Source organism: Ursus americanus, chromosome 8 (assembly GCF_024610735.1).
Source record: "Ursus americanus isolate L20-20 chromosome 8, mUrsAme1.1.p, whole genome shotgun sequence".
Classification (NCBI taxonomy): Eukaryota; Metazoa; Chordata; class Mammalia; order Carnivora; family Ursidae; genus Ursus; species Ursus americanus.
Genome location: NC_142134.1, coordinates 72,455,271 through 72,481,812, shown reverse-complemented (window position 1 = coordinate 72,481,812; position 26,542 = coordinate 72,455,271). Strand labels below are relative to the sequence as shown.

The following is a 26,542-nucleotide window of genomic DNA, read 5'->3' as shown; positions in this document are numbered from 1 at the left end:
ACCCACTGCATGGAGGCGCCAGGTTCATGGCCAGGCTCATTGCCGAGCTCATGGGATCAGAAAGGTCTGGCATCCTTCCGTTTCCTCTGGGGCTCATTTCCACCAGTCTGGGTCTGCAAGCACATATTCCTTGGGAATGAAACATCTACTCAGCTCCAAGACTTCACTAACCATCGAGGTCAGCTTCATATGTATCTGTAGTAAGAAAGATGTGTCGCTGATTTTTCACAGGGCTGACTTCCTTGTGTTTTGTGTTTCTCCCCCCTGTCCAGGAGCAGCCATCGCAGCCAAAATGAATCCCAAGGAAGAAAAAGTAAAAATAATTACAGAGGTGAGTGGTTGCTTAGATGTTCCCCTACAGGTGTGTTTGTGTGTGCACGGCACTCATGGCACAAGTGTTTGTGAGTGAGGACGTTAGGTCAGCAACAAGCATTTATTGCATTTATTGCTGCACGCAGAGGGTGCTGTGTCAGGCGCGTGCTGGGGATGGGGGCTGACGGCGTAGGAAATGCATCCTTGCAGGCTCTCCAGGGGCACACCTCTCTGTGAATGCTCTGGAGCCGCGTCCTCACCGCTTCATGACTTTCCACACATGGCGGTTTTGAGTTACCACCGGCTGCTGAGTCAGCTCTGCTGAAGCACATTGATTTGTAGAGAAATTCAGAATGAAGGTAATAATCGTCGATTATAACAGCTAATAAAATCCTCTGTCTCAAGGAGTCCTGCAATGTCCAACCGATCGTTTACAAAACATCATTAAACATGATTTAGAACAGAGAGCTATTGCTCTCAAGCCTAGCTTCTCTCCTGGCTCCAGAGCCCACTGACTTGAGATCACAGAGGCAGAAACGGAGAAGATAGGCTGTTTTCTATTGAGTACTTCTGAAGCCAGAAGGAACGCATTACGCAGCTAAAACCATGCACACTCACTTGAAGCAAGATATCAAGTCCTGGCAAACCACATAAATCTACATCTGCTTTTGCATTCATGCGACAAACATTCATTGTGCCTCTGGTCCCTGGGGTTATAGCAGCAAACAAAACCCTGTGCCTTCATGGAGTTTACATTCCACCTAATTTGCAGTCCTACTAGACACTGACAGAGAATCAGTGTCTTTTCCACTGACAGAGAATCAAAACATTATTGGAAAGCAAAAAAAAAAAAAAAAAAAGCAAAACAATCCCAAATTTCTCAGAAATCTATGCTAAGCCAGTGAGAACTTCGACATGAGTTAAGGAACATATTTGCACACCTCGGTCTTATCAACATCCTATAATCTCAGTCGGCCAACTCCTAACATAAGAATACTCCCTACCTGGTGGCCCTGAATTGTGAGGCCCGAGTAAGAATGGCGCTTGCACCCAGAGGATGAGTCATGGAGATCAGGTCCCTTGGACAAAGACAAGCCCAAGTTATGCACATTTGCTTGGTGGGATCCCAGTTCCCTCTGCCAACCCAAGTTCTTGCCACCTCTGAGCTCGACGACCAAGGGCAGGGATGTGCAGGTGGAGACTGGCTCAGCATCGTGCATGACGTTTCTTTGAAATCTTAAATCATATCATTGAAATCTATCCTTTGTGTTCCAAGTTTACTTCAGTACGAAAATAAAAAAGGTGGGGGGTGGCGCCTGGGTGGCTCAGTTGGCTAGTGTCTGCCTTCAGCTCAAGTCATGATCCCAGGGTTCTGGGATCAGACCCCGCATCAGGCTCACCGCTCAGCGGGGGAGTTGGCTTCTCTTTCTCCTCCTGCCTGCAGCTCCCTCTGCTTGTGTGTGCTCCTCCTCTCTGTCAAATAAATAAATAAAATCTTTAAAAAAAAATCCCAGTTTCATTTTGAACACCTTTCTAAGGAATTCAGTGTAACAGGGAGAGGTTCCAGGGTTACCTTGCAACCTTGTTTACACCCAGAGGTGATTGCGCCCCAGTTTGTAAAACTCTAGGACCAGAGAAGTTTAAAGCTTGACACTTCAGAGCATTAGGCTTTAACATTTTATAACTAAAACTTTAGAAAGTGTAACGTGGAAAAAGAAAACAAAGTTAACACCGTGAAGGAGTTTCTCCGTTTTCAAAAAGACCTGCAAACATTTTCTTTACATTGAAACCTCATGGCGATTGAACATGTATCTTCATTACTCTGGACCTGAGACTGAGGCTGGGGGGGAGGGGAGGTTGCAAAGGAGCCCAGCCTTTGAAACCCCAGGTCTGATTCCAAGGTCTTTCTGTGCTGGGGTCCTACGTCTGGACACACCGGCTGTCCTGGCAGATTCGCTTGTCCTTGGCCATCATTAGATCATGTGTTTTGAGGCCAGGAAGTCTCTCTGGAAGCACAGTGAACGTCGTGTGCACAAAGGAGGATCTGGGACAGGGAGGGAGCAAGATGGCCATTTTCATGTTAATACCTAAAATTCTCCCCTCTTCCTCTCTTACTGGATTTTGTTTCCCAGCTGACAGGCAGACCAAGTGATGACTCTTCCCTTTGCATTTTTTCAAAGGAGTTCATCGAAAATGATGAGGACACAGGTGTGGGAAGACAGAAGAAAACCTCAAAGGTTGCAAGACAAAAAAGGAAGAAAAGGGTAGGTGGGGCTAGGGACCACGTGTCTGTGCGTGGGGCTGATGACAAGGTGCTCGCACCTGCAAGGGACCACACCTCCTCCTGGGGGTGCTCCCTGGAAAAGGCAGGGATGCAGGTGGAAGGTGCTGGTTGTAGGACCCGTGTGGGGCCTCACAGGTGACCCTCATAAGGAGGTCGTGCTGGATACCCTGGGCATTTTCCTTCCGAGGTTCCTCGCATCTCCTGAGAGAGAAGTCCAGAAACCAGAGGAGTCTTTTGAGTGTCGTCCTCAAAGGCCAGGAACTGAGGCTGGCGATAGATGGCAGTGCAGGATTACTAATCATGGGGAACTCCCCCTTTCTCCAATTTCAAACCCGAATTCAGCTTCAGTCTAAACCGGAGGCTCCCACCCCCCACCCCCCAGCTCTCCTCCACAGGAGTGACCCTCCTTGACTGGGAGCATCCATCCCCCTGCAAGACCAGCCTTCTCAAGGTAAATAAATTCCCAGGGTCAGGAGCCCCTGTCCTCAGAGAAGGGGAGGCAGGAAGATCTTGCCGAGAGGCAATTTGCTTGGAATAATGGAGATGCCAGCAGGGGAGGGAAGGGAGGAAGCGCCATTTTGAGCCAGCAGCCACGTGATGGAGCTGCCTGGAGAGGGTAGCCGGGAGGTGGGGAAGTGGGGAAGGCACCAGGGGAGCTGAAGTCTGGGAGAAGCCCCCTCTCTCTACCCCACCCTGCACCCTACCCAGCACACTCTGGCTGGGGCCAACCGGCCAAGGGGCGGCCTCTGCGGCTCCTGCAGCTGGGATGGAGTAGTCTAGGGGAGGGCCAGGGCACGGGAGGCGCTGCTGGCCACGTGGCCAGTCCTTCTGGCCACTCAGGGAGCTTTAATCCCTTCCTACAGGACCCCCAGGGGCTCTGCAGCCGGGGCAGGGGACCCAGCACGGACAGAAAGAGTGCAAGTCCTTAGCTCAAGGGCTACAGGCACAGTGAGCAGAGGTGACAGGCTATTACGGGGTGTGAGCACAGACGGGACAGGAAAAAGAGGGAGGGATGGAGAGGCAAGCTTAATACCAGGCATGTCTCCTGGATCTAAACCGTGCAGGAGCCCAGACTGCAGACCACGGAGCAGGAGCAGTTTGGGGGGCTTTGCAAGAAATCCAGAGGACTGTTTCTTAACCCCAGGGGCACTTCAGAATGGCATTTGGGGGAATGGTTTGTTTTGTTTTGTTTTGTTTTGTTTTGTTTTGTTTTGTTTTGTTTTTAAGTCGGAGCCTCAGTTCCAGCCCAGGCCATTCATTTAAATCACAATGTCTGTGCTTTGCACCTGGCCTGATAGAAAGCAGCAAGCATCTCTGTGAATGGGCTGTTTTCACCTCCCTTCTTTTACAGACATAGAAGGAAGGCAGCTAGGCCGTTGAGTAACTTGCCCAAAGTCCCACAGTTCCTCGGAGTTCAGAGGCAAGCCTTTGTCTGCCCCAAACGCCGTGGCTCAGCCTTGGCCCAGCCTTGGCCTCCGCTGCCACCCTGCTCACCAGCCTCCCCTCCTTGGGGAGCAGGGGAAGGCACCAGAGGCTAGTCTTTGCCCTGAATAATCCAGGATCACATAGTTTGGCCATGACTTTCCTGCTTCCCTTTTCCACCCAATTTCTGCAGAGCTCTGCACATTACACATAGAAAGAGTGGAAACATTTATTTTATTTGGGGATGCCTCGGTAATTTCACAAGAACCCTCTTAGACAAACTCAGGGTTGGCACCCCTTTTCTGACACAGGTGATGGGACCACGGTTATCTAGATCTGAATAGTATTAAGGTCTGTCCCCTCGCTCAGTGACCCACCTCATCCCCAGACAGGATCTGAGACAACCGAAGCCCTGGGAGTAACAGCCTCTGACCCTCTGCCCACAGCTGCCCACCGCTGGCCCCGAGGAAATGGTGTCTGAAAGTCCCCACCTGGGCCACCAGCAGGAGCCGGTGCAGGAAGATTCTGATACTCGCTCCCTGAGCATGACGAGCCGTCGAGGCCCACGGAGTAAGTGTGCCCCCATTGAGTTCAGCCAGGATTAATTAATTGCCTACTGTGATCAGCACGGAGCCATATGGGGATTTTTAATGGGTATTATTTCTCATCTGTGGCTGCCACCCCTCCACCCACTTCACCCTACCTCTGTGGATAATTTTCTAGGGTAGCATCTGTCTAGGAGACAAGACACATAGCTTCAGGACATGTTTATATAACCGCATAAGTTTGGAAGCATTACTTGAAATAGAAATAGTACAGGTGATCAAATTCATAGGAATTCAAGGGAAAGTGAATGGTTAGGAAGCCACCCAAGTCCAAGAAGTGGGACTTGAATCAGACATTGCAAGACATGAGGGAACTTGTGAGGCTCTCGATGGTCTTGGCCCTTGAGGACCCCTGCACTTACCACCCCCCACCCCCCCGCCACACACAAATGCACATTCTTCCTTCTTCCAAGAACCTCCACTACCGAGGACATCGTTATTAGCTGCTCAATTGTAGGGAAAAGGATTATCCCTTACTTGTTGCTTTTCCTGAAAAGTGGATTAGACAAGAGGAGAAGGTGTGGGACACTTTGCAGTTGTTAAGTAATCATTACACAATTGTTACCCTGTTTCCCTGTAGCAGGGCTGGGGAATAAAGTAACTATTGGAAACCAGAGGGCTTTGGAAGCAAACTCATTTGAAGTCCAACCCTAAGAAAAATGTGGTTCCCGTCTAAGAGCGATGATATCATAGGACTGTTACAAATTAGGAAAACAGAACCAACCTTTATCCTGTAGAGTCACTTCTTTCTCGAAATGCTCAGAATTACTCATTATTGAAGATTACAACTTGTCTTAGGTCAGGCTGCCACAACAAAATACCGTAGCCTGGGTGGCTCAAACGGCAGCCATTTATGTTCCTGTAATTGCGGAAGCTGGTAGTCCAAGCTCAGGGTCCCTGGGTGGTGGGTTCCCAGCACGGCCTCTCTTCCTGCCTTATAGGTGGCTGCCATCTCCCTGTGTCCTCGCTCGAGTGTCCCTGTTTATAAAGACATGTCTCCTATGTATCAGGGTTCCACTGTATAACCCCATTTAAGATCCATTACCACCTCAGAGGCCCTCTGTCCAAATACGGTCACATTAGGGGTTGGATTTCAACATATGAATTCTTCGGAGACACAATTCAGTCCGTAGCACAACTATTGAATATTTAAGTAGTTATTTTTATATTTTTTATTTTTTTAAGATTTTATTTATTTATTTATTTATTTATGATTTGAAAAGGAGAGAGAGAGCTTGCGTGAGGGGGTGTGGGGCAGAGGGAGAGAATCTCCAGCAGACTCCATGCCCATTGCCAAGCTCGACGTGGGGCTCAATCCCACAACCCTGAGATACTGACCGGAGCCAGAATCAAGAGTCGGATGTTTAACCCACCAAGTCACCCAGGAGCCCCATTAAGTAGTCATTTTTAAATCGAGGGAAACAAATGTCATTTGTTTTTGGGTTTGGCCCAAACCCAAACCCAACCCATTATTGGGTTGGCCAATAATAAGACTCGTTTCTTAAAAAAAAAATTTATTTATTTGAGAGAGACACAGAGAGAGCATGAGTGGAGAGAGGGAGAAGCAGACTCCCCTCTGAGCAGGGAGCCCAACATGGTACTTGATCCCAGAACCCTGAGATCATGACCTGAGCTGAAGGCAGACATTTAACCGACTGAGCCCCCCAGGCGCCCCTAATAAGACTCTTAATAAAAAGTCGATTCATTCCTTATTCCTAAAATGGAAGAATTACTATTTACTATCACCATGGGAGTGGTAGTGAGGGTGAAATGAAAAAGGTGTAGGAGTGTGTTAAGTAGGCTGCACTGTTACAAATACTCAAATGGTACGTACTAGTGTATTACACAGACAACCACACAGGGACCCAGCTGTTCTAGAGCTAAGAGACTTTTGGATTTTGCATTAGTCCAAAAGTGAAAATTTTTTAAAGACACTCTTTCTGCTTTGGAGAAGAGGGGAACAACACAAAGCCAAGATTTCCTGCCTGAACAAGGTCGTTACGAGCGGGTATCTGGACATCCCTGGGTGGAGCTAACGCTGTTGCTAGCTTGGCAGCACTGGCAGGCCAAGAGGTAAAGGAAACAGTCCTGGGAGTGAGCTGGGGCACCTGGTGGGTAAGAAGCCTGGGGGGCCAGGCATGCATCAGAAATGAGAGGTCAAAACCAGCAGAAAGCCAGCCATGGGGTCAAGATCGCAGGACAGATGTCATTCACAATGCCAGCACGCACTTGAGCAACACACAGACGAGGGACAAGGGTTGACGAGAGCTGTGAGAGACACAGCAAGGGCTCTGGGCTAAGGCAGGGCCAGGGGCACAGCGGATTGACAGAGGAGTGCAGGCGGGAGGGTGTGCAGGAGTCGCGAAGGAGCGTTGGGAGAAGAATCCAGACAGACAGCTTGGAAACACACAATGTGGGCAGCAAACCCTGCACCCCAGCAACTCGTGGAGGCAGCCGAGCCTGGGAAATCACGTACCCCCACCATTCGGGCCAAGTGCTGCACTGAGTCCCGCCCACCATCAAGGGGAGGGACATCAGGCTTCTCCCTTTAAAGAGAGGTGTCTGTCGGAGAAATTTGTGGACGGATTTTTAAACCGCCACATTCATCTTTCTTTAAAACTCTGTATATCACTTTCCTACTCGGAAATCTGTGGTGGGCATCACATAAAACCAACACTCCTGCTTTGTTCTGGGTCCCGAGACCCTGTGCACTCTGGCCCCTTCCGCTGGTGGTTCTGCACCTGTCCCATGTGTCCCCACCCCCTGGACTGCTTGCTGACCTCAGAATGCCTCGTGACCGCCTAAGCATCCCAGGCTCTGCTGGCCACTCGAGGAAAGCTCTCCACCCATGTCTTCTTCCCTAAGCTTGAGGCAGAAAGGCCAGGGAGTGGTAGAAGTGAAGACCATGGTCTTTGGGGTCAGACAAATGTGCGTACCAATCTCTACCTGTCCCTTTCTTACTCGCTTGGACAATTTCCTGCATCTCCCTAAACTTCAGTTTCTTTATTTGCAAAATAGGGACAAGAATAGATGCCTTAATACCTCCACAGAGTTTATATTCCAGTTGGGGGGCGGGAGGGAAAAAGAGAATGTGAGTTAGACATGATGGAGATGGAACCAGAGGCAGATGCTTAACTGACTGAGCCACCCAAGTGCCCTGAGAAAAGTGCTCTTAATTCAAGAGTGTGCTTGGTATGGTTAAGACGCAGTAAGGATGCCAGTGTGGATGACCGAGTGAGCAAGGAGGAAAAATAGGAAATGACACCAGAAGGGAGGAGCCTGTGGGCCCCTACACTTTCAGTCCGGGTGATATGAGGGCCGTGGGAGGGTCTGCTCCAGCTAAGGCTGAAAGCTGCTGTGTTATGGAGTTGACCCTGGAAGGTGCGAGAACAGAACACAGAGATGAAGTGAAGAGTGAGGGCGAAACCCAAGTGGTGGCGACTGGGACCAAGGTGGCACTGGAAGAGGTGGAAAGAAGGGGTGGGACTTGGGGCATCTGGAAGGTAGAAGCAGCAGGGTTTCTGGCTGAATGGAAGAGGAGTTTTGAACGCAGGACGGATGATGTCAGCTTTGTAACTCGAGCAACTGGGAAAACCGGGTTGCCATTGACAGAGAGGGGGAGACGGTAGAAAGAATGGGTTTGGGGTAAAATCAGCAAAGGGCTTGCAAAGTTTGGGATGCCCGCTGGGTATCCAATAGAGATGGATATTGGGGTCTGGAGGTCGGGGGAGGCCTCTGCTCAACGTCTGTCTAAAAGAGCACTTTCCCACCTCCTCACCTATTCTGTCTCCCCTAGCCCCCGCCAACCCCCCAACCCCATCTTCCTCTAGAGCATGCATCAGCCCCTGGCATCCTCCAGGCAACTGTTTGCTGACTATCCCCGAGAGCAGGACTGAGTCTTCTCCGTTCCCAGCTGACCCCAACCCCAGTGCCCAGAGCAATACTTGGGCCAGGGTAGACACTCAGTGACATTTGTTGGACGGACAGTCTGCCCTGGGGAATAACCACCACTGAAAGCCCTGTCCTCTCAGATTTTGCAGGCTTGTGGGAGAAGCAGCGGGTTGAGGAGGTGACAGTGATAAGAGAGTATCTTCCTCTCCATCCCCCATGTCCTTGCTCTGCTAGGCCGGAGGAACAGGGACTGGGGCACAGGGCTCTCCAGTGAGTTCAGGTAGGCTGGCTGCTTTTGGGAGAGAGGAGTTTCCAACCCTCAGGCACATTTTCTCCTCGACCCCTTTTATTATATTTTCCAAACAAAACAGGAAATACAAATTTATTTCCTCCGCTCACAATTTTTTATCCCATCCATTAAGGCTTTACGTGTCAAGTTATCAAAATAGCTTTTGATATTCTCAAAGGAAATCAAATGTCGCCAAGGCAAGTGCCAAGACCTTAAGATCGTAAACGTAATAGCTTCTGGGGCCTCTGTTTCTCATTATGAAAATTCGAACGTGTGCAGAATTAAATAAAATCCAGGGAACCAGGGAGCCCATTCGGCTCGGTTGGTGGAGCACGTGACTCTTGATCTTAGGGTTGTGAGTACAAGCTTCATGTTGGGTATAATGCTTACTTTTAAAAGAAAAAAAAATCCAGTGAACCTCATATGCCCAGCACCAGATTCAAGGATTAACAAGATTTTGCCATGTTTAAGTATCCTTTTTCTCTTTTTGCCTTTTTTTTTTGTCTTTGCCAGTATATATATATTTTTTATTTTTTATTGTGGTAAAAAAAAAACACATGAAATTTGCCATCTTAATCTTTTTTTTTTTTTTTTTTTGAGGAAGAGAGAGAGAGAGCACACCCAAGAACCATTGTGTGTGCACAGGAGTTGGGGGAGGGGCAGAATGGGAGGGAGAGAGAGAATCTTAAGCAGGCTCCATGCCCAGCGTGAAGCCTGATGCGGGGCTCGATCTCATGACCCTCAGATCATGACCTGAGCCAAAATCAAGAGTCAGACCCATAACCGACTAAGCCACCCAGGCACCCCAACACGTCTTAATCATTTCTAAATATACACTTCAGTAGAGATCACTCTGTTCATATAGTTGTGCAACAGATCTCTGGAACTCTTCCTCCTTGCAAAACTGAAACTCTATACCTATTAAACACTAACTCCCCGTTTCTCCTCCCTTCGGCCCTTGACAACCTTATTCTCTTTCCATTGCAATGAATTTGACTATTTTCGGTACCCCCATATAAGTAAAACCATATGGTATTTGTCTTTGTGACTGGCTCATTTCACTTAGCATTATGTCTTCAAGGTTCATCCACATTGTAGCATGTGACAGGAATCTGTTAGTTTTGAAAGCTAAATCATACCTCCTTGTATGTAGATATCACATCCTGCTGATACATTCATCCTTCCTGGACATTTGAGTTGCTTCTACCCCTTGGCTATTGCGAATTACATTGTATCAACACGAATGTGCAAATATGTCTTCAAGCTCCTGCTTTCAGTTCTTTTGGATATATGGCAAGAGGTGAGACTGCTGGTTCATACAGGAGTTCTAGGCTTCCTATTTTGAGGAACCGGCATGCTTTTACACAGTGGGTGCATCGTTTTGTATTTCCACCAACACTGCACAAAGTTTCCAGTTTCTCTACCTCCTCACCAGCGCTTGTTATTTTCTGTTTGTTTTGTTTCTACACTTGTCCTCTTAGTGGATGTGAGCTGATCGCTCATTGTGGTTTTGATTTGCATTTCTCTAATGGGGAGTGATGTTGAGCAGCTTTTCCTGGGCTTGTTGACCATTTGTGTATCATGCTGGGGAGAAATGTCTATCCTTTTCCATTTTCTGGTTAAGTTCTTTGTTTTGGTTGTTGTTGAGTTACGGGCATACTTTATATATATTCTGTATAATAACCCTTATCAGATGTGTGATTTGCAAATTTTTTCTCCCATTCCACAGTTTGCATTTTCGCTCCATTGATTGTGTCCTTTGATGCACAACAGCTTTTAAGTTTGGGGTAGTCCCATTTGTCTGCTTTTGCTTTTATTGCTTGTGCTTTTGGTGACTTAGCTCGTAAATCATTGCCAAATTCATTGTCATGAAGTATTTCCTCTATGTTTTCTTCTAGGAGTTTTATAATTTTAGGTCTTAAATTTAGGTCTTTAATCCATTTTGGGTTATTTTTTATATGGTGTAAGGTAACGGTCCAAGTTTACTCTTTGCATATGAATTGCCCGTTTCCCAACACCTTTGTGGAGGCAATGGTTCTTTTCCCATTGAGTGTCTTGGCACCCTTGTGGACGATCATTTGACCATGTGTGCAAGGCCTAATTGCTGGGTTCTCTACCTATTCCATTGATCTGTGTGTCTGTCTTTATGCCAGGACCACACTGTTTTGATTACTGTAGCTTTGTGATATGTTTTGAAACCAGGGAGTGTGAGACTTCCAACTCTGGTCTTCTTTTTCAAAATTGTTTTGGCTATTTCAGGGTCCCTTAATATTTCATATGAATAAGGATTAATTTCTCTATTTCTGTGAAAAAATGCCTGTAAGATTTCAATAGAGATTGCATTAAATCTGTAGATCACCTTGGGTAGTACTGACATTTTAACAATATTTACTTTTCCAATCCATGAACATGAGGTATCTTCCCATTTATTTGTGCCTTTAATTTCTTTCCGCGATGTCTTGCAGAAGTGTACAAGTCTTTTGCCTCCTTGGCGAAGCTTATTCTTAAATATCTTATTCTTTTTCATGCTATTCTAAATGGAATTGTTTTCTTAATTTCCTTTTTAGATTTTTTTGCTGTTAGTGCATAGAAATGCAAGTGATTTTTGCATGTCGACTGTGTATCCTGCAACTTGGCTGAACAGTGTTTTTGTGTAGAATCTTCAGGGCTTTCTATATGTAAGACCGTGTCATCTGCAAACAGAGATCGTTTTACATCTTCTTTTCCAATTAGGATGCTTTTTGCAGCTTTCTTTTCTTGCTGTCCTAGTATGCCTGGGCTGCTATAACAGAATACCATAGACTGGGTGACTTAATAGAACAGAAATGTATTTCTCATAGTTCTGGAGGCTGGAAAGTTCAAAATCAAGGCGCTGGCAGATTTGATGTCTCGTGAGGCATCCCCCCTTCCTGGTTCACGGACGGCTGTCCTCTTGCTGTGCCCTCACATGGTGGGAGGTGCAAGGGAGCTAGTGCCTCCTTGTAAGGGGAAACCCGCATGACCTAACTACCTCCCCAAGGCCTTAGTTCCAACCCTCACACAGGGAGTTAAGTTATAATATAAGAATTTGGGGAGGACACAAACATTCAGTCTGTAGCACTTGCCTAACTGCTCTGGCTGGGACTTCCAATGCCATGTTGAATAGAAGTGGTGAGGGGAGGCATCCTTGCCTTGCTTCTGATCTTAGAGGAGATACTTTCAGTTATTGATCACTGAGCATGATGTTAGTTGTGGGCTTTCATATCTGGCCTCTACTATGTTGAGGTAGTTGCCTTCTATCCCTATTTTGTTGAGTGTTTTTTTATCATAAAAGGGTGATGAATCTTGCCAAATGCTTTTTTTTTTTTTTTTTTTTGCATCAGTTGAAATGATCATGTAGTTTTCGTCCTGAGCTCTGTTGCCAAAGGGCATTACGTCAATTGATTTTCATATATTGAACCATCCTGCCAACCCCCCAGCCTGGGCTGGGCTCACACTTTGTGTAAGTGGATCATGAAGCTCTCTTTCATGACGAATTTATAAATACTGTTGATATTTCCCTGGGCAAGACCTCAGACTCAGTAGTTTCTCTAGCCCCACCAAGACAATTTATGTTAGCAATGCTACAGGACTTTTTAAGCTCACATAATTCCATTTTATTTTCTTCCCTAAGCAATTAGTGGTTTACCTGAGGCATCCCCCACATCACCTGGCCAAGATAGATAGATAGATGATAGATAGATAGATAGATAGATAGATAGATAGATAGATAGATAATAGATAGATAGATAGATAGATAGATAGATAGATAGATAGATATAGATAGATAGATAGATAGATAGATAGATAGATAGATAGATAGATAGATGATAGATAGATGATAGATAGATAGATGATTGATAGATAGATAGATGATAGATAGATAGATAGTTAGATAGATAGATAGATAGATGATAGGTAGATAGATGATAGATAGATAGATAGATAGATAGATAGATAGATAGATAGATAGATAGATAGATAGGTAATAGGCAGGGTGGACAGACAGATGATAAAATTTGACAGTCTTGAACTCTGAGAGCTTCAGAGCACATTCTGAGCCAGGTAGCAAGCTTTCTCATATGATTTCGATCAAGACTGCTCATTCTCTTTCCTTGCCACATCCCATTACGTTGCCAATATATTAAGAGAAATCAACATGGCAAGCCAGCAAACATTCCTTGAAGCTGATAGAAACTGCAATCAGACTCACTACTACTGTTCGTGCTTTCGGTCATGGGACCTTGAGCAATAACTTAATCTTCCCAAGCCACAGGAGCCTCATTTATACAATGGGGATCATAAAAGTCTCCACGTAATACAGCAGTTGCAACAATGAGATCAGATGATACACAGAAAGCACCTGGGGAGGGGCTGGCACATACACAGTGGTCTTCTCCGGCCAAAAGAAGAACTCGTTGCCAAATAACTAACAAAAATAATGACCTCTCCTGAGTGCTAAGGTCACTCCATGCATTACATCATGTAATTCTCAGAACAGCACCATCATGGGGCATTGTGTCATTGGCTAGGAAACTATGTTCAGAAAGAACTACCCACCAGAGGTGGGAGAGCCAGCCTGTAGCCCTCCGTGCTCTTAATTGCTGCAAAAATGGCATCATTTGACACAAATCGCAACCCTGACCGGTCTTTAAAGCTAAGGGTTTGCAGTTGCCCACGGAAGGGGCAATAGCAGTGCTGCCAGCAGCGCTGTCCACGGTGGCTCCCAGGCCCCCAGAGCACTCTTCACACGGGGCACAGAGCCAGCTTAGAGCCTTCACAAGATGGTCACTCTGGCTGTGCCTCATTTTTTTCTGCAAAAGAGTGTCATTTGGGTGAATCACCTACCTTACTCTCCCTACCTACACTAACCCCTTCTCTATTTTAGGGGGATTTGTTTATTGGTTTATCTTAGCCTTGCTACTTACCTTTCAAAAATCAGCATATATACCACCTCCTTTGGAAAGTTTCCCCCCATGCCCTAGTGTGGGCTGAGTAGGCCTCCTCTGTGCTTCACGGCTCCTATGCCATGCGAGTGTCTGAAGTCATCTTTTTTTTGGTGCACAGCCTCCCCTCTCTACTGGACTAGAAATTCTTGAACATAGACACTGACGTTCAGGTCTGCTAAGCACAGGGCTCATACCCAGATGGCACTCAACGATGCTTACCGAGTGAACACATGTCTCAAACTGGCCTCTCTGCTTTTTTGCACACGGCCACGCTCTGGCTTAGGTATGCTTACTTACCACGCCCGCCACATCCTTCCAACCAGGCCTGCTCTCCTGGACCCAGATCTTTGACTCCTCCTTCCATTTACTTCCCAAACCTCTCATGGGTCTGGCCTCCCCTTAGTGCCAGCACCCCAGCTCCTTACCTTGAACCTACAAGTGTCTCTACACTATTGCATTCCTACAGGCCTCCAAGGGGTGTGAAAGTCAGACTGGATTGAGATTCCCAGATACCAGCATACGGTTTCTATGGCCTCCCCCACCGCCCTAGTCACATGCTCGGAAGGGCCACCTCCCTGATTAACAGCAGCATAAATCATGCAGTGAAAGCTTTGGCTCCTAATCTGCTGTTCAAACATACATACTGTCATGACATTCCAAATAAAGAAAGCGTTTCTCTGAGCAGGTACCAGCTCCAAATCAAATAAACAGCTAGAGAAGAAGTACACACATTTCCCCCATGATTCCAACTTGCACCATCTCTTAAGGGAGTAACTATCAAATGTTAAGTAGTTTCTTATGAACATAAATTTCCTCATTACTGACATCTGTTTTCCATTCATTCGTGTTAGTTTCTCTGATTAAAGAATCATTTCAGAGCCAATTTCTCAGTATTGATGGAAGAGAAAGTTGGGAATCTGGCGAAATCTGATGCAAACATGAAGTAGACAATTCGTTTCAGGCTTACTTTTTAAAAGTCATCAAGCCCTGGACAGACTGACCCAGGAAAGAAATGTCACAAAGGACAGTATGGGACTCAGAGGAGACTGCCCCAAAAAAGCTGGGTCTTGGGAGTTACCTTGGAGTCTGGCAGCTGGAGAAGGGAAAGAACATTCTAGTCAGAGCGTGCATGCTGGGGAATGTAGGAAAGGTCAAAAAGTTCACCAGCGCTGGCGTCCGCTACCTCACACAGTACTGAGAGGACTAAATTAAAGCACTAAAACAAGTCTGAATAAATCGTACATTGTATTCTGTAAATTTTTTTCTGGATATTACGAGGTTTGACATCTTGAAAAAACAAAAATACAACCTTTCTGGGTGGAGGAGATTCGAGCCAATTCCCAGAGATGGCAAAGGGCTCAGAGTGGAGTGTGCCTTTGAGAAGCACACTGACCAATCCAGAGCCCACATCTTTCTGGTGGGGACCACCGTAGGGAGCAATATTGCTCAGCCGGCATCATCACAGGGTCAGGTACCAGACAACTAGAGACGCCATTATAGCTTAGAGCCCCCCCCCCCCCCAGAATAATTCAGCTACCCAGGCCTAAGCTGTTTACCCTGCCTTGCCTTTCCCTGAGACAGCCCAGTAAAGGCCATGGCCTAAGGTCTCACCTCTCTCCCATCTTCTGCCTCCTGACCACCTTGGTATTTTACCATGTGACCCTGCATGACCTCCTGGTTCTAGAACTTGGGAGTCTGTTTCCTGAGCCTCTCCTCTGTCTCTTGTGGCCCCACCTCACTGACCATATGGTAAGAGTACAACAAGTACGAAACATACCCAGCATGATGGTTCATTGTCAGGAAAGGCATTTTCCAAAAGACTCCTTTAAGTGAAATTGCTCCAGAATCATCTCCTCCCCCCCCCCCCGCCCCGTTCATCTCCAGTCTTGAACCTATTCCAATCTAACTCACGTGTCCACTCCCCATCAGCACTGCTCTTGTGGAGGTGGCCAGTGAACTGCCCATTCGCCTAATTCACTGGTCAGTTCCTAGTCTTTCCCTTACTGACTTTCAGCAGCACTTGGCATAGCTCACCGCTGCCTCCTCCCTTCGCCCTTGGCTTCCAGCAATCCTCGCTTCTGGCTGATCTCTCAGTGTCCTTGCTAGTTCTTAACATGCCCAACCTCTAGATGTCGGAGCGCCCAGGCTCAGGACCTGGCCCTCTTTTCTTCATCAATCCTCATTCTCTTGGTCATCTCAAGACTCAAAGTCCTAAAGTATACATATCATGTGTATAACTGACCAGTCCCAAATGCTTATCTCCAGCCCAGGGCTCCTTCAGACTAAATGGGCGGCAGCCTTCTACCCAATATCTTTGTTTGCATGTCTAATGAGGCAACTCGTATTTTTAAGACCCTTATTGAAGTATAATTTGCATAACATAAAATTCTCCCACTGTAAGTAGACAACTCAATGATTTTCGGTGGATGTAGAGATTTGTGCCACCATCACCACAGTCCAGTTTTAGAACATTTCATCACCCCAGAAAGTTCCTTTGTGCTTATTTACGGTTAATCCTGACTCCCACCAGCCCTAGACAAACACTGGTTTGTTTTATATCTTTACAAATATGCCTTTTCTAGACATTTCCTGCAAACAGATTCATACAGTATGTAGTGTTTTGTGTCTGACTTCTTTCACTTAGCATAATGTTTTTTGGGATTCATAAATGTTATGGCATCTGTCCACATTTTGTTCCTTTTTATTGCTGAATTGTATTCCATTGTATGGATGTACCACATTTTACTTATTCATTCACCTGCTGATGGACATTTGGATTATTTTCAGCTTGGGGCTATTATGAATGATGCTGGTAAGCGTCTTTGCAGCATGTCTTTGCATGAATGTCTGTTTTCAATTCTTTTGGGAAGTAATAGAATGTCTGGGTCATACGGTACATTTATTTTTAACTTTATAAGAAACTACCAACCTGTTTTACAAAGTGGCTATGTCAATTTACTGTCGTACTGACAGTTTATGAGAACTGTCCACACTTGGTATGATCAGTCTTTAATTAGGGTCTTTATAAGGCGTATAATGGTACCTTGGTGTGCTTTTACCTTTTATTTCCCCAATGATTAATGATAGTGAGTATTTTTTCATATGCTTATTAGCCATTTGTGTATACTCTTAGTAAAATGTCTATTTCAATGTTTGCTCATTATTAACTGGATTCTTTGTCCTAGCACGGAGTGTAAGAGTTCTCTATATATTCTGCATACAAGTACTTCATCAGATCAATAATTCGCAGATATTTTCTCTGAGTAAATGTCTTATCTTTTCATTTTCTTAATCATGTCTTTTGCAGTACAAAAAGTTTTAACTTTGATGAAGTCAAGGGCATCACTTTTTTTCTATTACGGATCGTGCTTTGAGGATTATATTGAAAAATTCCTTGCCTAACCCAAGTTCATGAAGTTTTTCTCCTATATTTTCTTCTTAAGTTTTATGCTTTTAGGTCTCAGATTTAGTTAGGTCTGTGATCTATTCTGAGACACCTCAAATTTCACTCTGCTGAAGCTCCTGGTCTCCTCTTCCCACCTTGTTTGTCCTATGATCTTCCAATCTCACTAAACACACGTTTCATTTCCTCTGTTGCTTGGGTCATCCTTAACTCCTGCCTTTATCTGCCCCCATCCATATATCCACAAAAGTCCTGTTTGCTCTACCTTCAGAACAGACCTAAAATAGGCCTATTTCCCACTACTTCCCCCCACTCCTCTCCTGATCCAAACCACCTTCAACGCCCATCTGGAACATCGCACAGCCTCCCAGCTGACGCCCTGGCTTCTGTTCTCACCCCCGCAGCCAGAATGGTCTTAGGAAAATCAGGTCATGTCACTCCCCCCAGTGGTGCTCACCTGACACAGAGTTTCAGCCGAATTGTGTAGGATGACCTACACGGTTTGTTCCCCTTTATCTCTATGACCTGATACCCTGGTATTTTCATCTCCCACCCCTTACACTTCCCCTTTCTGCTCTGGTCCTACATTAGGTATGGCCCTGTCTCAGAGTCTTTGCCCCATATATTACTTATAACTAAAATGCTCATCCCCCAGCCATCCACGTGGCTTGATCTCTCATTTCCTTCACCTGTTCAATGTCACCTTGAAGCCCTTGCTTGGCCACTCAGCCCAACACTGCAGTACACCCCCCCCCCCCGCCCCGGTCCTCCTTATCCCCGATCCTGTTTTATTTGTCTTCACACCACCTATTACTACCTGACATATTAAATACTCTACCTGTTGGTGGTCTCTCTTCCCTGCCAGAAAACATACTCCATGAAGAGGAGGGTTTGTTGGTTTTCTTCACTGTTCCATCCTTCGTGCCTTGCACGCACCATGGGTGCTCAATACATATTTGTCGGTTGAATGCTTGAAAACTGGAGAAGAGATTCTCTAATCTAGGATGTCCAAAATTGGGTTTTGTAGAATGCTAGCAACCTGACAGAGAGTCACGCCTGCAAAAACACTCCAAGTTCAGACGCTTTACGTGTCATTTCCCCTCTTGGAAGTTCACAAAGCTTGTTCGGAGACCACTTGGTCACCCTGGCTTCTCTCCTGCAGTCCCTCACCGTCCTGAATGAGGTTTGTGGTTTTTCCCACTCTGCCCAAGGCAGTGTGGAAGGCTCAACCGCAGGCAGAACTGTCATGGCTAATCTATCTGTGAAGCCCCCTTGCAGAATCTCAGGCCTGTCTGAAGCCCCCTTGCCCTGTCCCACCACCTGGAGTATAGGGACAGAAGGCCGGGCCGGCCAGGCCCAGTCTGGCACAAGCTGATGATTCCTATCTCCGCCGGCTCCAGCTGCTATCATGAAATACCGTGGACTTGTGGCTCACGTGCTTTCTTGCGGTTCTGGAAGATGGGGAGTCCAAGACCAAAGCCCAGAATTACTTGGTTCCTAGTAAGAGCTCTCTGCCTGACTAGCAGATGGCCATCTTCTCACTGTATCCTCACAGGGTGGAAAGACAGACAGCTATGGTTCTGGGCTTTCTTCTCTTAGGACGACACAAATCCCATCATGGGAGCCCCACCCTCATTGACCTCACCTAGACCTAATTACCTGCCATAGTCTTCACTTCCAGATACCATCACGTGGATGGGGTTGAGAGCTTCAACATATGAATGCTGGGGGGACCAAAGCGTTCAGCCCTAACCAATCCCCAAGCCTGGGAGGTGTGCTGACACACAGAGATGCAGGAAGGGGTAACGGGCAGAGCCAGATCTCGGGTCGAGGCATCCCTGAGTGAGGAGGAGACGTGCGCCAAAATCAGGGCCCCGTGTTTTCAGTTAACATAAAATGCAATGTTAACGAGACTATGAAATAAAGAAGCAGAAAAGAAGAAGGTGACCACAGAAAACCCTCCAGACCCCTGAGCAGATGTGAGCTATGAGCAGTGCTGAGGCTCAAAACCCAGGGCAGAGCCTGCAGTCCTCAGCCTATTTTGACTTTCATTTTATGTACTAAAATCTGCACAAGGGATTCTACTCTGCTGGATAAAATGTAGAAAATCAGGAGAGGGAAATAGAAGAAAATAATCACATTCTTACATCATGGTGACAACCACCACGAACCTGAGGCCCTTGCGTTGTGCTGGGGTTTTCCTGCTGACAGCTGAGGACGTCCTACAGTGGCTGAAAGGACATTCCATTTTCTTAGGTCCATGTAAAGTCGGTTAGATGTTGGGGACAGTTGGACGGATTGCCCACCTCATCACATTTTCCTCCTCAAGCCGGTAGGATATGGCCTCTGTTCCCCTCCAGTTTTTCCTACTGGAGTCAAGCTGTCTTCTGTCCCATGCTCTCCCTACCCCCCAACTCCGTATTTATATTCTATCCAGGAATTTTGTAACAGGGGGTGTGTGGGGGGGTATTATTTACTTGGGGGAGAGAAGAGGCAGGAATTAAAAAGCAGTTCAGGCGAGTGTTTTCCCCACCCTATTATCCACTGTCCCTGTAAGAATTATGCTCTATGGGGGTGCCTGGGTGGTGAAGTGTCTGCCTTCAGCTCAGGACACAATACCAGGGTGCTGAGATCGAGCCCCGTGTTGGGCTCCCTGCTCAGCGGGTAGTCTGCTTCTCCCTCTCCCTCTCCTCCTCACTCGTGCCCTCTCTCGCTATCTCTCTCTCTCAAATAAATAAAATCTTTAAAAAAAATTATCCTATATGTGTTACCATAAAAAATTTAAATACTTTATTGATGACATAAGTATACAAATATTAACAAAATATAAGTATATTAATATAAATATTAATGTTTTAAAATAAAAATGTTATAACACTCTTGAAATTATCCAAAGGAACCTAAATGGCACCCCTGTCACCTCCTTCAAAAATCAGCAACAAGCTCTCCCCGCACAGTTGGAAATTTGATACCATTCCCTTTTCTTCTTAAACTCCTTCATTCCGCTCCCCCCTCCAAGAATTTTAGGTAACCTGTTTCTATGCTGAAAAGTCTTTCATTACTCACCATATTAACAAACTGAATTTTTGATCACACTATTATCACAATTATCAATAGTGCCCAACTGATGAAAACATAAAGGTACTATAGGATTTGGTAAATATTTATTCTTCATAAGAAGTAAAATAAATAAAAACACTTAGAAGTGTATTATTTCACTAGAGAAGATGGGCAGAAGAGGGAGGTCACTGCACAATCATCGTTATGCTCACCTGTTCTATGTGAATCCAGATGATACCAATTCAAATCCAAACCCAAACCCAAAAACCCCATTTCTGATTTTATGTCAAGTCCTTGGAAAGTCCTGGTAATACCCCGTGGTAGACAGAGAGCTCAGGTCTCAGCAGTGAGAGTCACAGAACAACGCCCTGCAAGAAGGACGGGAGTCTCTTGGCACCAGTAAGGGAAGAGGGGAGGACTTCCAGACAGTGGAGGAGAAACCGTAGAAACTTCTCCATAAAAACAAGATCACATTGACTTGGGGACGGATGAGAAGACTACAACATTATTTCCAAATGCAGTGCCTATCTTCCTAGAAAGTGGTTGTGGTTCCTGAGGGGTCAGGTTGAATAGAAGTGGTTAAGAGAAAAATGTCCACTGTTTTGTGAAGCCTGTAAGGAGAGAGAGATGGGGTACCGTGAGCATGAGTGATGGGTAAAGCACACATAGCACAGAAGATCCAGAAGCATTTGCAAACACGAGGCTGCAGCGTGGAGATGGGTGGGTTTCCTGGGAAGTCGGAGCGGCATTGTGAGGACATCATCTGCTGGTCCTCGAGAAACACTACCTGCCAAGGAAATCCCTATTTCATACCGATTGATGTCATATATATATATATTTTTTTTTTTTTTTAACGGAATATCTTGGCCATTCTCTCGTTATCTGCAAGTTCTTGCATGCCTCCAAAACAAGTCTTTCCTAATTTTTAAAATTATTTTCTTCACACCCTTCGCATTGGACGCTGCAGAAACTTCATTCATGCCAGGTCAGCTCAGCTCTGTCAAAGAGCCTCTGTGTGTAACTGTGAGGTCACAGCCATCCTCTGGTTTGGCAAGTCGGCTCTGGTCCCCGGGGCAGGAAAAATAGACGCAGTTTGGGATCACATAGCAGAGTAGTAATGTAGTGAAGCAACTGACACGAAATTAAGGGAAACAATGTCTTAGGGTTATTTTAGTTCTTGTTGTTTAAAGAAGCACTGCTATATGATTCTACCCAGATGAAAATGAAAGCACCTAATCTCTCTCAGTTATTATGTTAAAGGGAGTGAATGAGAGGACACATGGTTCATCATGTTATCTTAAAAAAACTGTGTCATCATCATCTGGCTTCACCCAAATGAGAATTACATTTCTTTTGTTTGTATGATCTCCCTCACGCCCTCCTTTGTATGTTTTCCTTCACTGATTTAGTGCTACTAAGTGCCAGGTACGAAGGTCACCAACACGGTCTTTGCCCTTGAGTGGGTCACATTCTGTCTGGGAAAATGAGACCTCCCCAGAGAGTTGTGCAGATCGGACTGAGGAAATCTCCACACCCTCGAAAGGGCTTTGGCTAGCATGGACTCCAAAATATCGAGCAAGAGCTACTTTTTACCATTTCAGAATCTTTCAAAGTTTTTTTTTTAATTGTTTATTTATTTATTTGAGAGAGAGAGCGCGAGCATGAGCAGGGGGAGGGACAGAGGGAGGGGGAGAAGCAGGCTCCCCACTGAGCAGGGAGCCCCACATGGGGCTCAATCCCAGGACCGAGCCACCCAGGAGCCCCTCTTTCAAAGTTTTAAAAAGCAATTGTCGAGAAGCCACTTCGTTTTCTTTATTCAGAAGAGATCATGTTGAATAAAACATCTTGTCTCTCTTTTAAAGACAAATACATAAAATTATTCTAGTGAACTATATATAGATGGCAGCTATTTTAAGTAAACTTGAAGAACTGATTCTCTTTTTTTAAAAAAAGGAGGGGAAGTAAATAAACAGGTGCATTTTCATGTTTAAAGACACTTGTCGTCGACCACGAACATCCTTCTTTTGAGGGCAGAGGCAAGGTGGGTGGCCAGCCTGAGAGCAAGGTCGGCGAGCACCAGTCCAGAAGCCCTTTCATTCCCTGATCAGGGGACCACACACACTTCATGACGCTTGCCATGCGCCTGCCCTGTGTGGCTGGGGACCGTGGAAGCCGGGGGAGGGAACAGGTATTAACCAAATAATCAGACAAATATTTGAGTTCAAACTGTGGCCACTGCCGTACAGTCTTGGGACTCCAAGTGCACAGAACAGTGGGTAGGATCTACCATACTGATGAGATCTGTAAAATGGAAAGTAAGGCTCCATCATTTTTTTTAAACAAGTTAAAAAAGAATGTCAAAGGCCATTTCATTGCGCTGATGGAGATTCTCTTAAAGAATTTGAACCTCAACCCACACACGCAAGACCGCAATCTTTACTGTAACTACTTCCTGCCTCCTTTCAGGCACGGAGTGAGTTCCAGGGTTGGAGGCTGATGGAAGAAGGATTTTCTGTCCTTCTGTCACACAGCCTAACAAACCGAGTGCCAGGCTGCAGAAATGAGCTTTGAAGCCCAGGACCCTCACCTCTTCTGCCCGAAGCCCATGCTGAAGGAGCCGTCAATCTGTGACTAACAGAGAGCTTTGCAGCCCATCCCTCCTCCTCCTTCTCCCTGCTGCTGTTCCTTCTCCCTTCTAATAGAGTATCTTCTCTCGCTTTTTCTTGCGCTGGCCAGCCCTCCTCCCCTCAACAGTGCTGATGGAAGGTGTCAGAAACCCGTCTTTCTTCATGCTCTGCCCCGGGAAAGGCTTTCTCCACACGCCAGCATCCGCCACGGTAGACATGCTTGCTTGGCCTTTACCTCCAGTCATGGGCTTTGCGCAGAGCCCCGGGTGCTGGACAAGCACATGTTTCCAGGTCCTGCCAGCACCCCAGATACACCCTGCTACCAAATAAGGCCCATCAGTGCCAACTCAGTCAAAACTCAGACGTCTATCATCACCTCCTCCTTCTTTCTCTAAACCAGGGGTCCTCCACCTTGAGTGTGTGTTTAAATCCCTTAGACTGCCGGGCTGCCCCTCCAGCGTCTGGGTCAGTGGGCCTGGGCCTGGCCTGAGGATTGGCATGCTAGCAAGTGCTGGGAAGATGTGCTGTTGTGAGACCCTCATGACCTCCCTCTGGTCCCTGGGTCCTGTTGTCCTTTCCCTCTTGTGGCCTCTGTGCGATTGTTCCCACTGACTCCCTCTCTCCACGCAACCACCCCATACCTGCAACTTCAGGACTCCCCCACGCTTGGAGAATACGTTCTAGGCTCCTTCGTGTGACATCAGAGATTCCCCATAATTGAATCCCAAACTCCTTCTCTGTCTTATATCCTACTCCGCGCCGGTTCGGCACTTCAGCTCCAAGCATGGTAACATTCTGTTCCCGAACACTCTGGCTTAGAGCATTGGGAACGAGAGAACCAGGAACAGTCCCCAACATTCCACATCCCAGGTATGCGATCGGAGAGCCACTCACTTACCCCGGGGGCCTCAAAGTCTAGGTCTTCCAGATTCCTGGTGGTAGTAACACCTGTGTCCTCCCCGCACTCGTAGCTGTACAACGGTTCATGAGATTTACGTATATATTTAACAATAGGTTCAAAATACATGCCACGTCTATGATGTCGCCTAGGGCAATGGCTTGGGCCTGTAGAAAGGTTTCTCTGATTGAAGTGATCAACGCTGTTGAAAGCTGAACCCCGAACTCATTAGCCGTCCGTTCATCTACGAGCCTGTTTCTCAATTCAACAAATTGGAAAGTCTCTTCCCACTGGTAATGGAATTGCTGTGTCTCTGCCTTGAACCGTCAAATGTCATTTGTTTTACTCTTGGTTAAGTCGATGTGGCGCTCCTTGCCGGAACGAGGTTCGCCCTGTCAGTCCAAAAGAAGCCAAGACATGCACTGAGGACGTCACATGGACGGCTGTCAGCATGATCTCATGTTTGCTTATGTAAAGTTCTAACTTTGCAAAATAAAATTACATTCTCATGTTATTTTTTAATCTCGTCTTCCCTTTGGAAAAAAAAATGTTGTTTTAAAGTAATTTTCCTGTGTTTTTTTAGGCTTACCTCCAATTCCTTCAGCTTCCAGGACAGGCTTTGCAGAATTTTCCATGAGGGAACGCATGAGGGAGAAATTACAAGCGGCAAGGGTGAGAAAAACCACATGAATATTTTGCTCAGTGGCTGATTGCCGTTCCCCTGGTCTCGTCTAGAATGCTCTGTCTGCTCAAAACTGTGTGGGTTTGAATGTCGTTAAATTTGTTTTTCTTGTTTTAAATATTAATGTGGTATTTAACATTGGCACAGGTGGAGAATTATGCTTAAGAAGTATTCAGCGTCATTTTTCTTAACCATTTCACTTGCTCTTCTCTCTCAAAGAAGTGCAGTGTGTAGTTTTTACAGATTGTTTTCTACCAAGATGGTAACTGAGGTTTTCGCAGCATTCCTGACGCTACCCAGCAGTGATTCTCTGTTTGACTTTGTAGTCCAAAGCAGAAAGCACGTTGCTGCAGGAAATCCCCACCCCTCGGCCCAGGCGCTTACGAAGTCCCAGGGAGAAAGAATTGGAGACTGAATTTGGCACGGAGGTGAGAAATGGGCCTTCTCTACTTTGCCATCAAAGACAGTGAAGCAGAATATAACATTTCCAGCGAAAGTTTCTAGAACAGAGCTGTGCTCAGAGGAGACATTCAACACTTATCAATAATCTTCATAGCTGCTATTTATAGAGTCCGGCTCAAGCCAGGTGTTTTGCCCATGTTCTCATATGTCATTATCCCAGCACCCCAATGGGGTGGGTTCTATTGTTTTCATACACATTTGACAGATGCGCAAAGCGAGGTTCACAGTGGCCGCGAGGCCATCCCCAGGTCACAAGGCATGCATGCAGGAGTGGGGATCAGATTCCAGCTCTTTCTCATTCCCAGTCTGTCTTGTGGGTCAGCGTTTCTGGATGTGTGGATCTTCCTGGGAAGCAGAGAGAGGTAGGAGTGGGATGGTGGGGGCCTTGAATGTCCTAGAAGGGGCCTCAGTGGTTTCCTACAAGCCATGGAAAGCAGTGGACCACAGGCTGGGGAGGTGGTTTGAATGCACTGGAGGGATTTTTGTTTGAGTCTGAGGTGCTGGAGGGACATGTCAATGTGTGCCTGTAGAATCACGTACAAAGGAAGGGACCAGGCCTGGAGAAACGGGTTTAGGAAGCATTTCTGCTGCGGTGAGTTTTGAAGTTTTGAGTGGCCTTTGTTTCCTGACAGAAAGAAGACTCAGTGAAGAAGGTCTTGACACTTGGAGAAAAACTGACAGTTAAGGCCCAGGAGGAGACAGAAAGGCAGTGAAAGAGAGAGGAAAGTCTTGTCAGGACATGCCTGTAAGAGGGTAGAAGAAGGAAAGAAAGAACAGAGCGAATGGCTCAGAGAAGTGTTTGCGAGTCTAATCCACTTGTTTGTTGTTGATGGTGATGGTTGGGTTGGTTTTCACTCTTGAGACAAAGCAGCACAGGTGTAAAGGAATTTCTGTGGAAAGACCACTGACTGCTTAGAGGATGGTTTCCCTTCTTCTGTGATGAGATGTTATAACACTTTGCCTATATTCGTCCTAAACAAGCCGAAGATTGCATGATTACAAGGAAAGTTACAGCCGTGTCCGTGTGTCATGGCCCATGGTTCTTTAGTAGGAACTTTCGTGGATCTGATGAAATGGCTTTCTGGCAGTGTCTTGCTCCATTCTGCTGAGGAGACATGTATTTGTCTTTGATTCCAATTATTTTCTTCATTGTAAGAGCCATAATTTTAAAATATTGGAAAATAAAGAAAAACTACCTAAAATCTCATCAGCTTGACACAAACGCTTCCGTTATGTTGTTCAGTATGTGAATCCCGGCCTCTGGTCAGATGGGCTAAGTGATAGGATAGCCTGGTCTCTTATATCTGAGCCTGTCTATACTTTTTTTTTTTTTTAAGATTTTATTTATGTATTTGTCAGAGAGAGACAGAGAGAGCACAAGCAGGGGGAGACGCAGGCAGAGAGAGAAGCAGGCTCCCCACTGAGCAAGGAACCTGATGCAGGACTCGATCCCAGGACCCTCAGATCATGACCTGAGCTGAAGGAAGATGCTTAACTGACTGAGCCACCCAGGCGTCCCTGAGCCTGTCTCTACTTTCTGGCTGTTAACCGTTCGCAAAATCATGGCAGCTCTCACTTGTCCGTGGACCATGAATACGATATCCCCAAAAAAGCTTAAGTTGTGGAAGTAAAATATACTC

The 26,542-nt window shown here is 46.2% G+C and overlaps 1 protein-coding gene across 3 annotated transcripts in view; it reads left to right on the top strand.

Moving 5' to 3' along the window:
- Positions 1-26,542, top strand: part of CC2D2A (coiled-coil and C2 domain containing 2A) — a 129,391-nt gene that overhangs the window by 5,251 nt on the left and 97,598 nt on the right. For all 3 annotated transcript variants that reach the window (XM_087864267.1, XM_045771419.2, XM_087864266.1), the window contains exons 2-6: positions 273-331; positions 2,493-2,576; positions 4,465-4,588; positions 24,342-24,430; positions 24,767-24,868. In XM_087864267.1, the coding sequence (XP_087720393.1) occupies positions 293-331; positions 2,493-2,576; positions 4,465-4,588; positions 24,342-24,430; positions 24,767-24,868 (438 nt within the window). In that variant the 5' untranslated portion in view covers positions 273-292. The remainder of the gene's footprint in view (positions 1-272; positions 332-2,492; positions 2,577-4,464; positions 4,589-24,341; positions 24,431-24,766; positions 24,869-26,542) is intronic.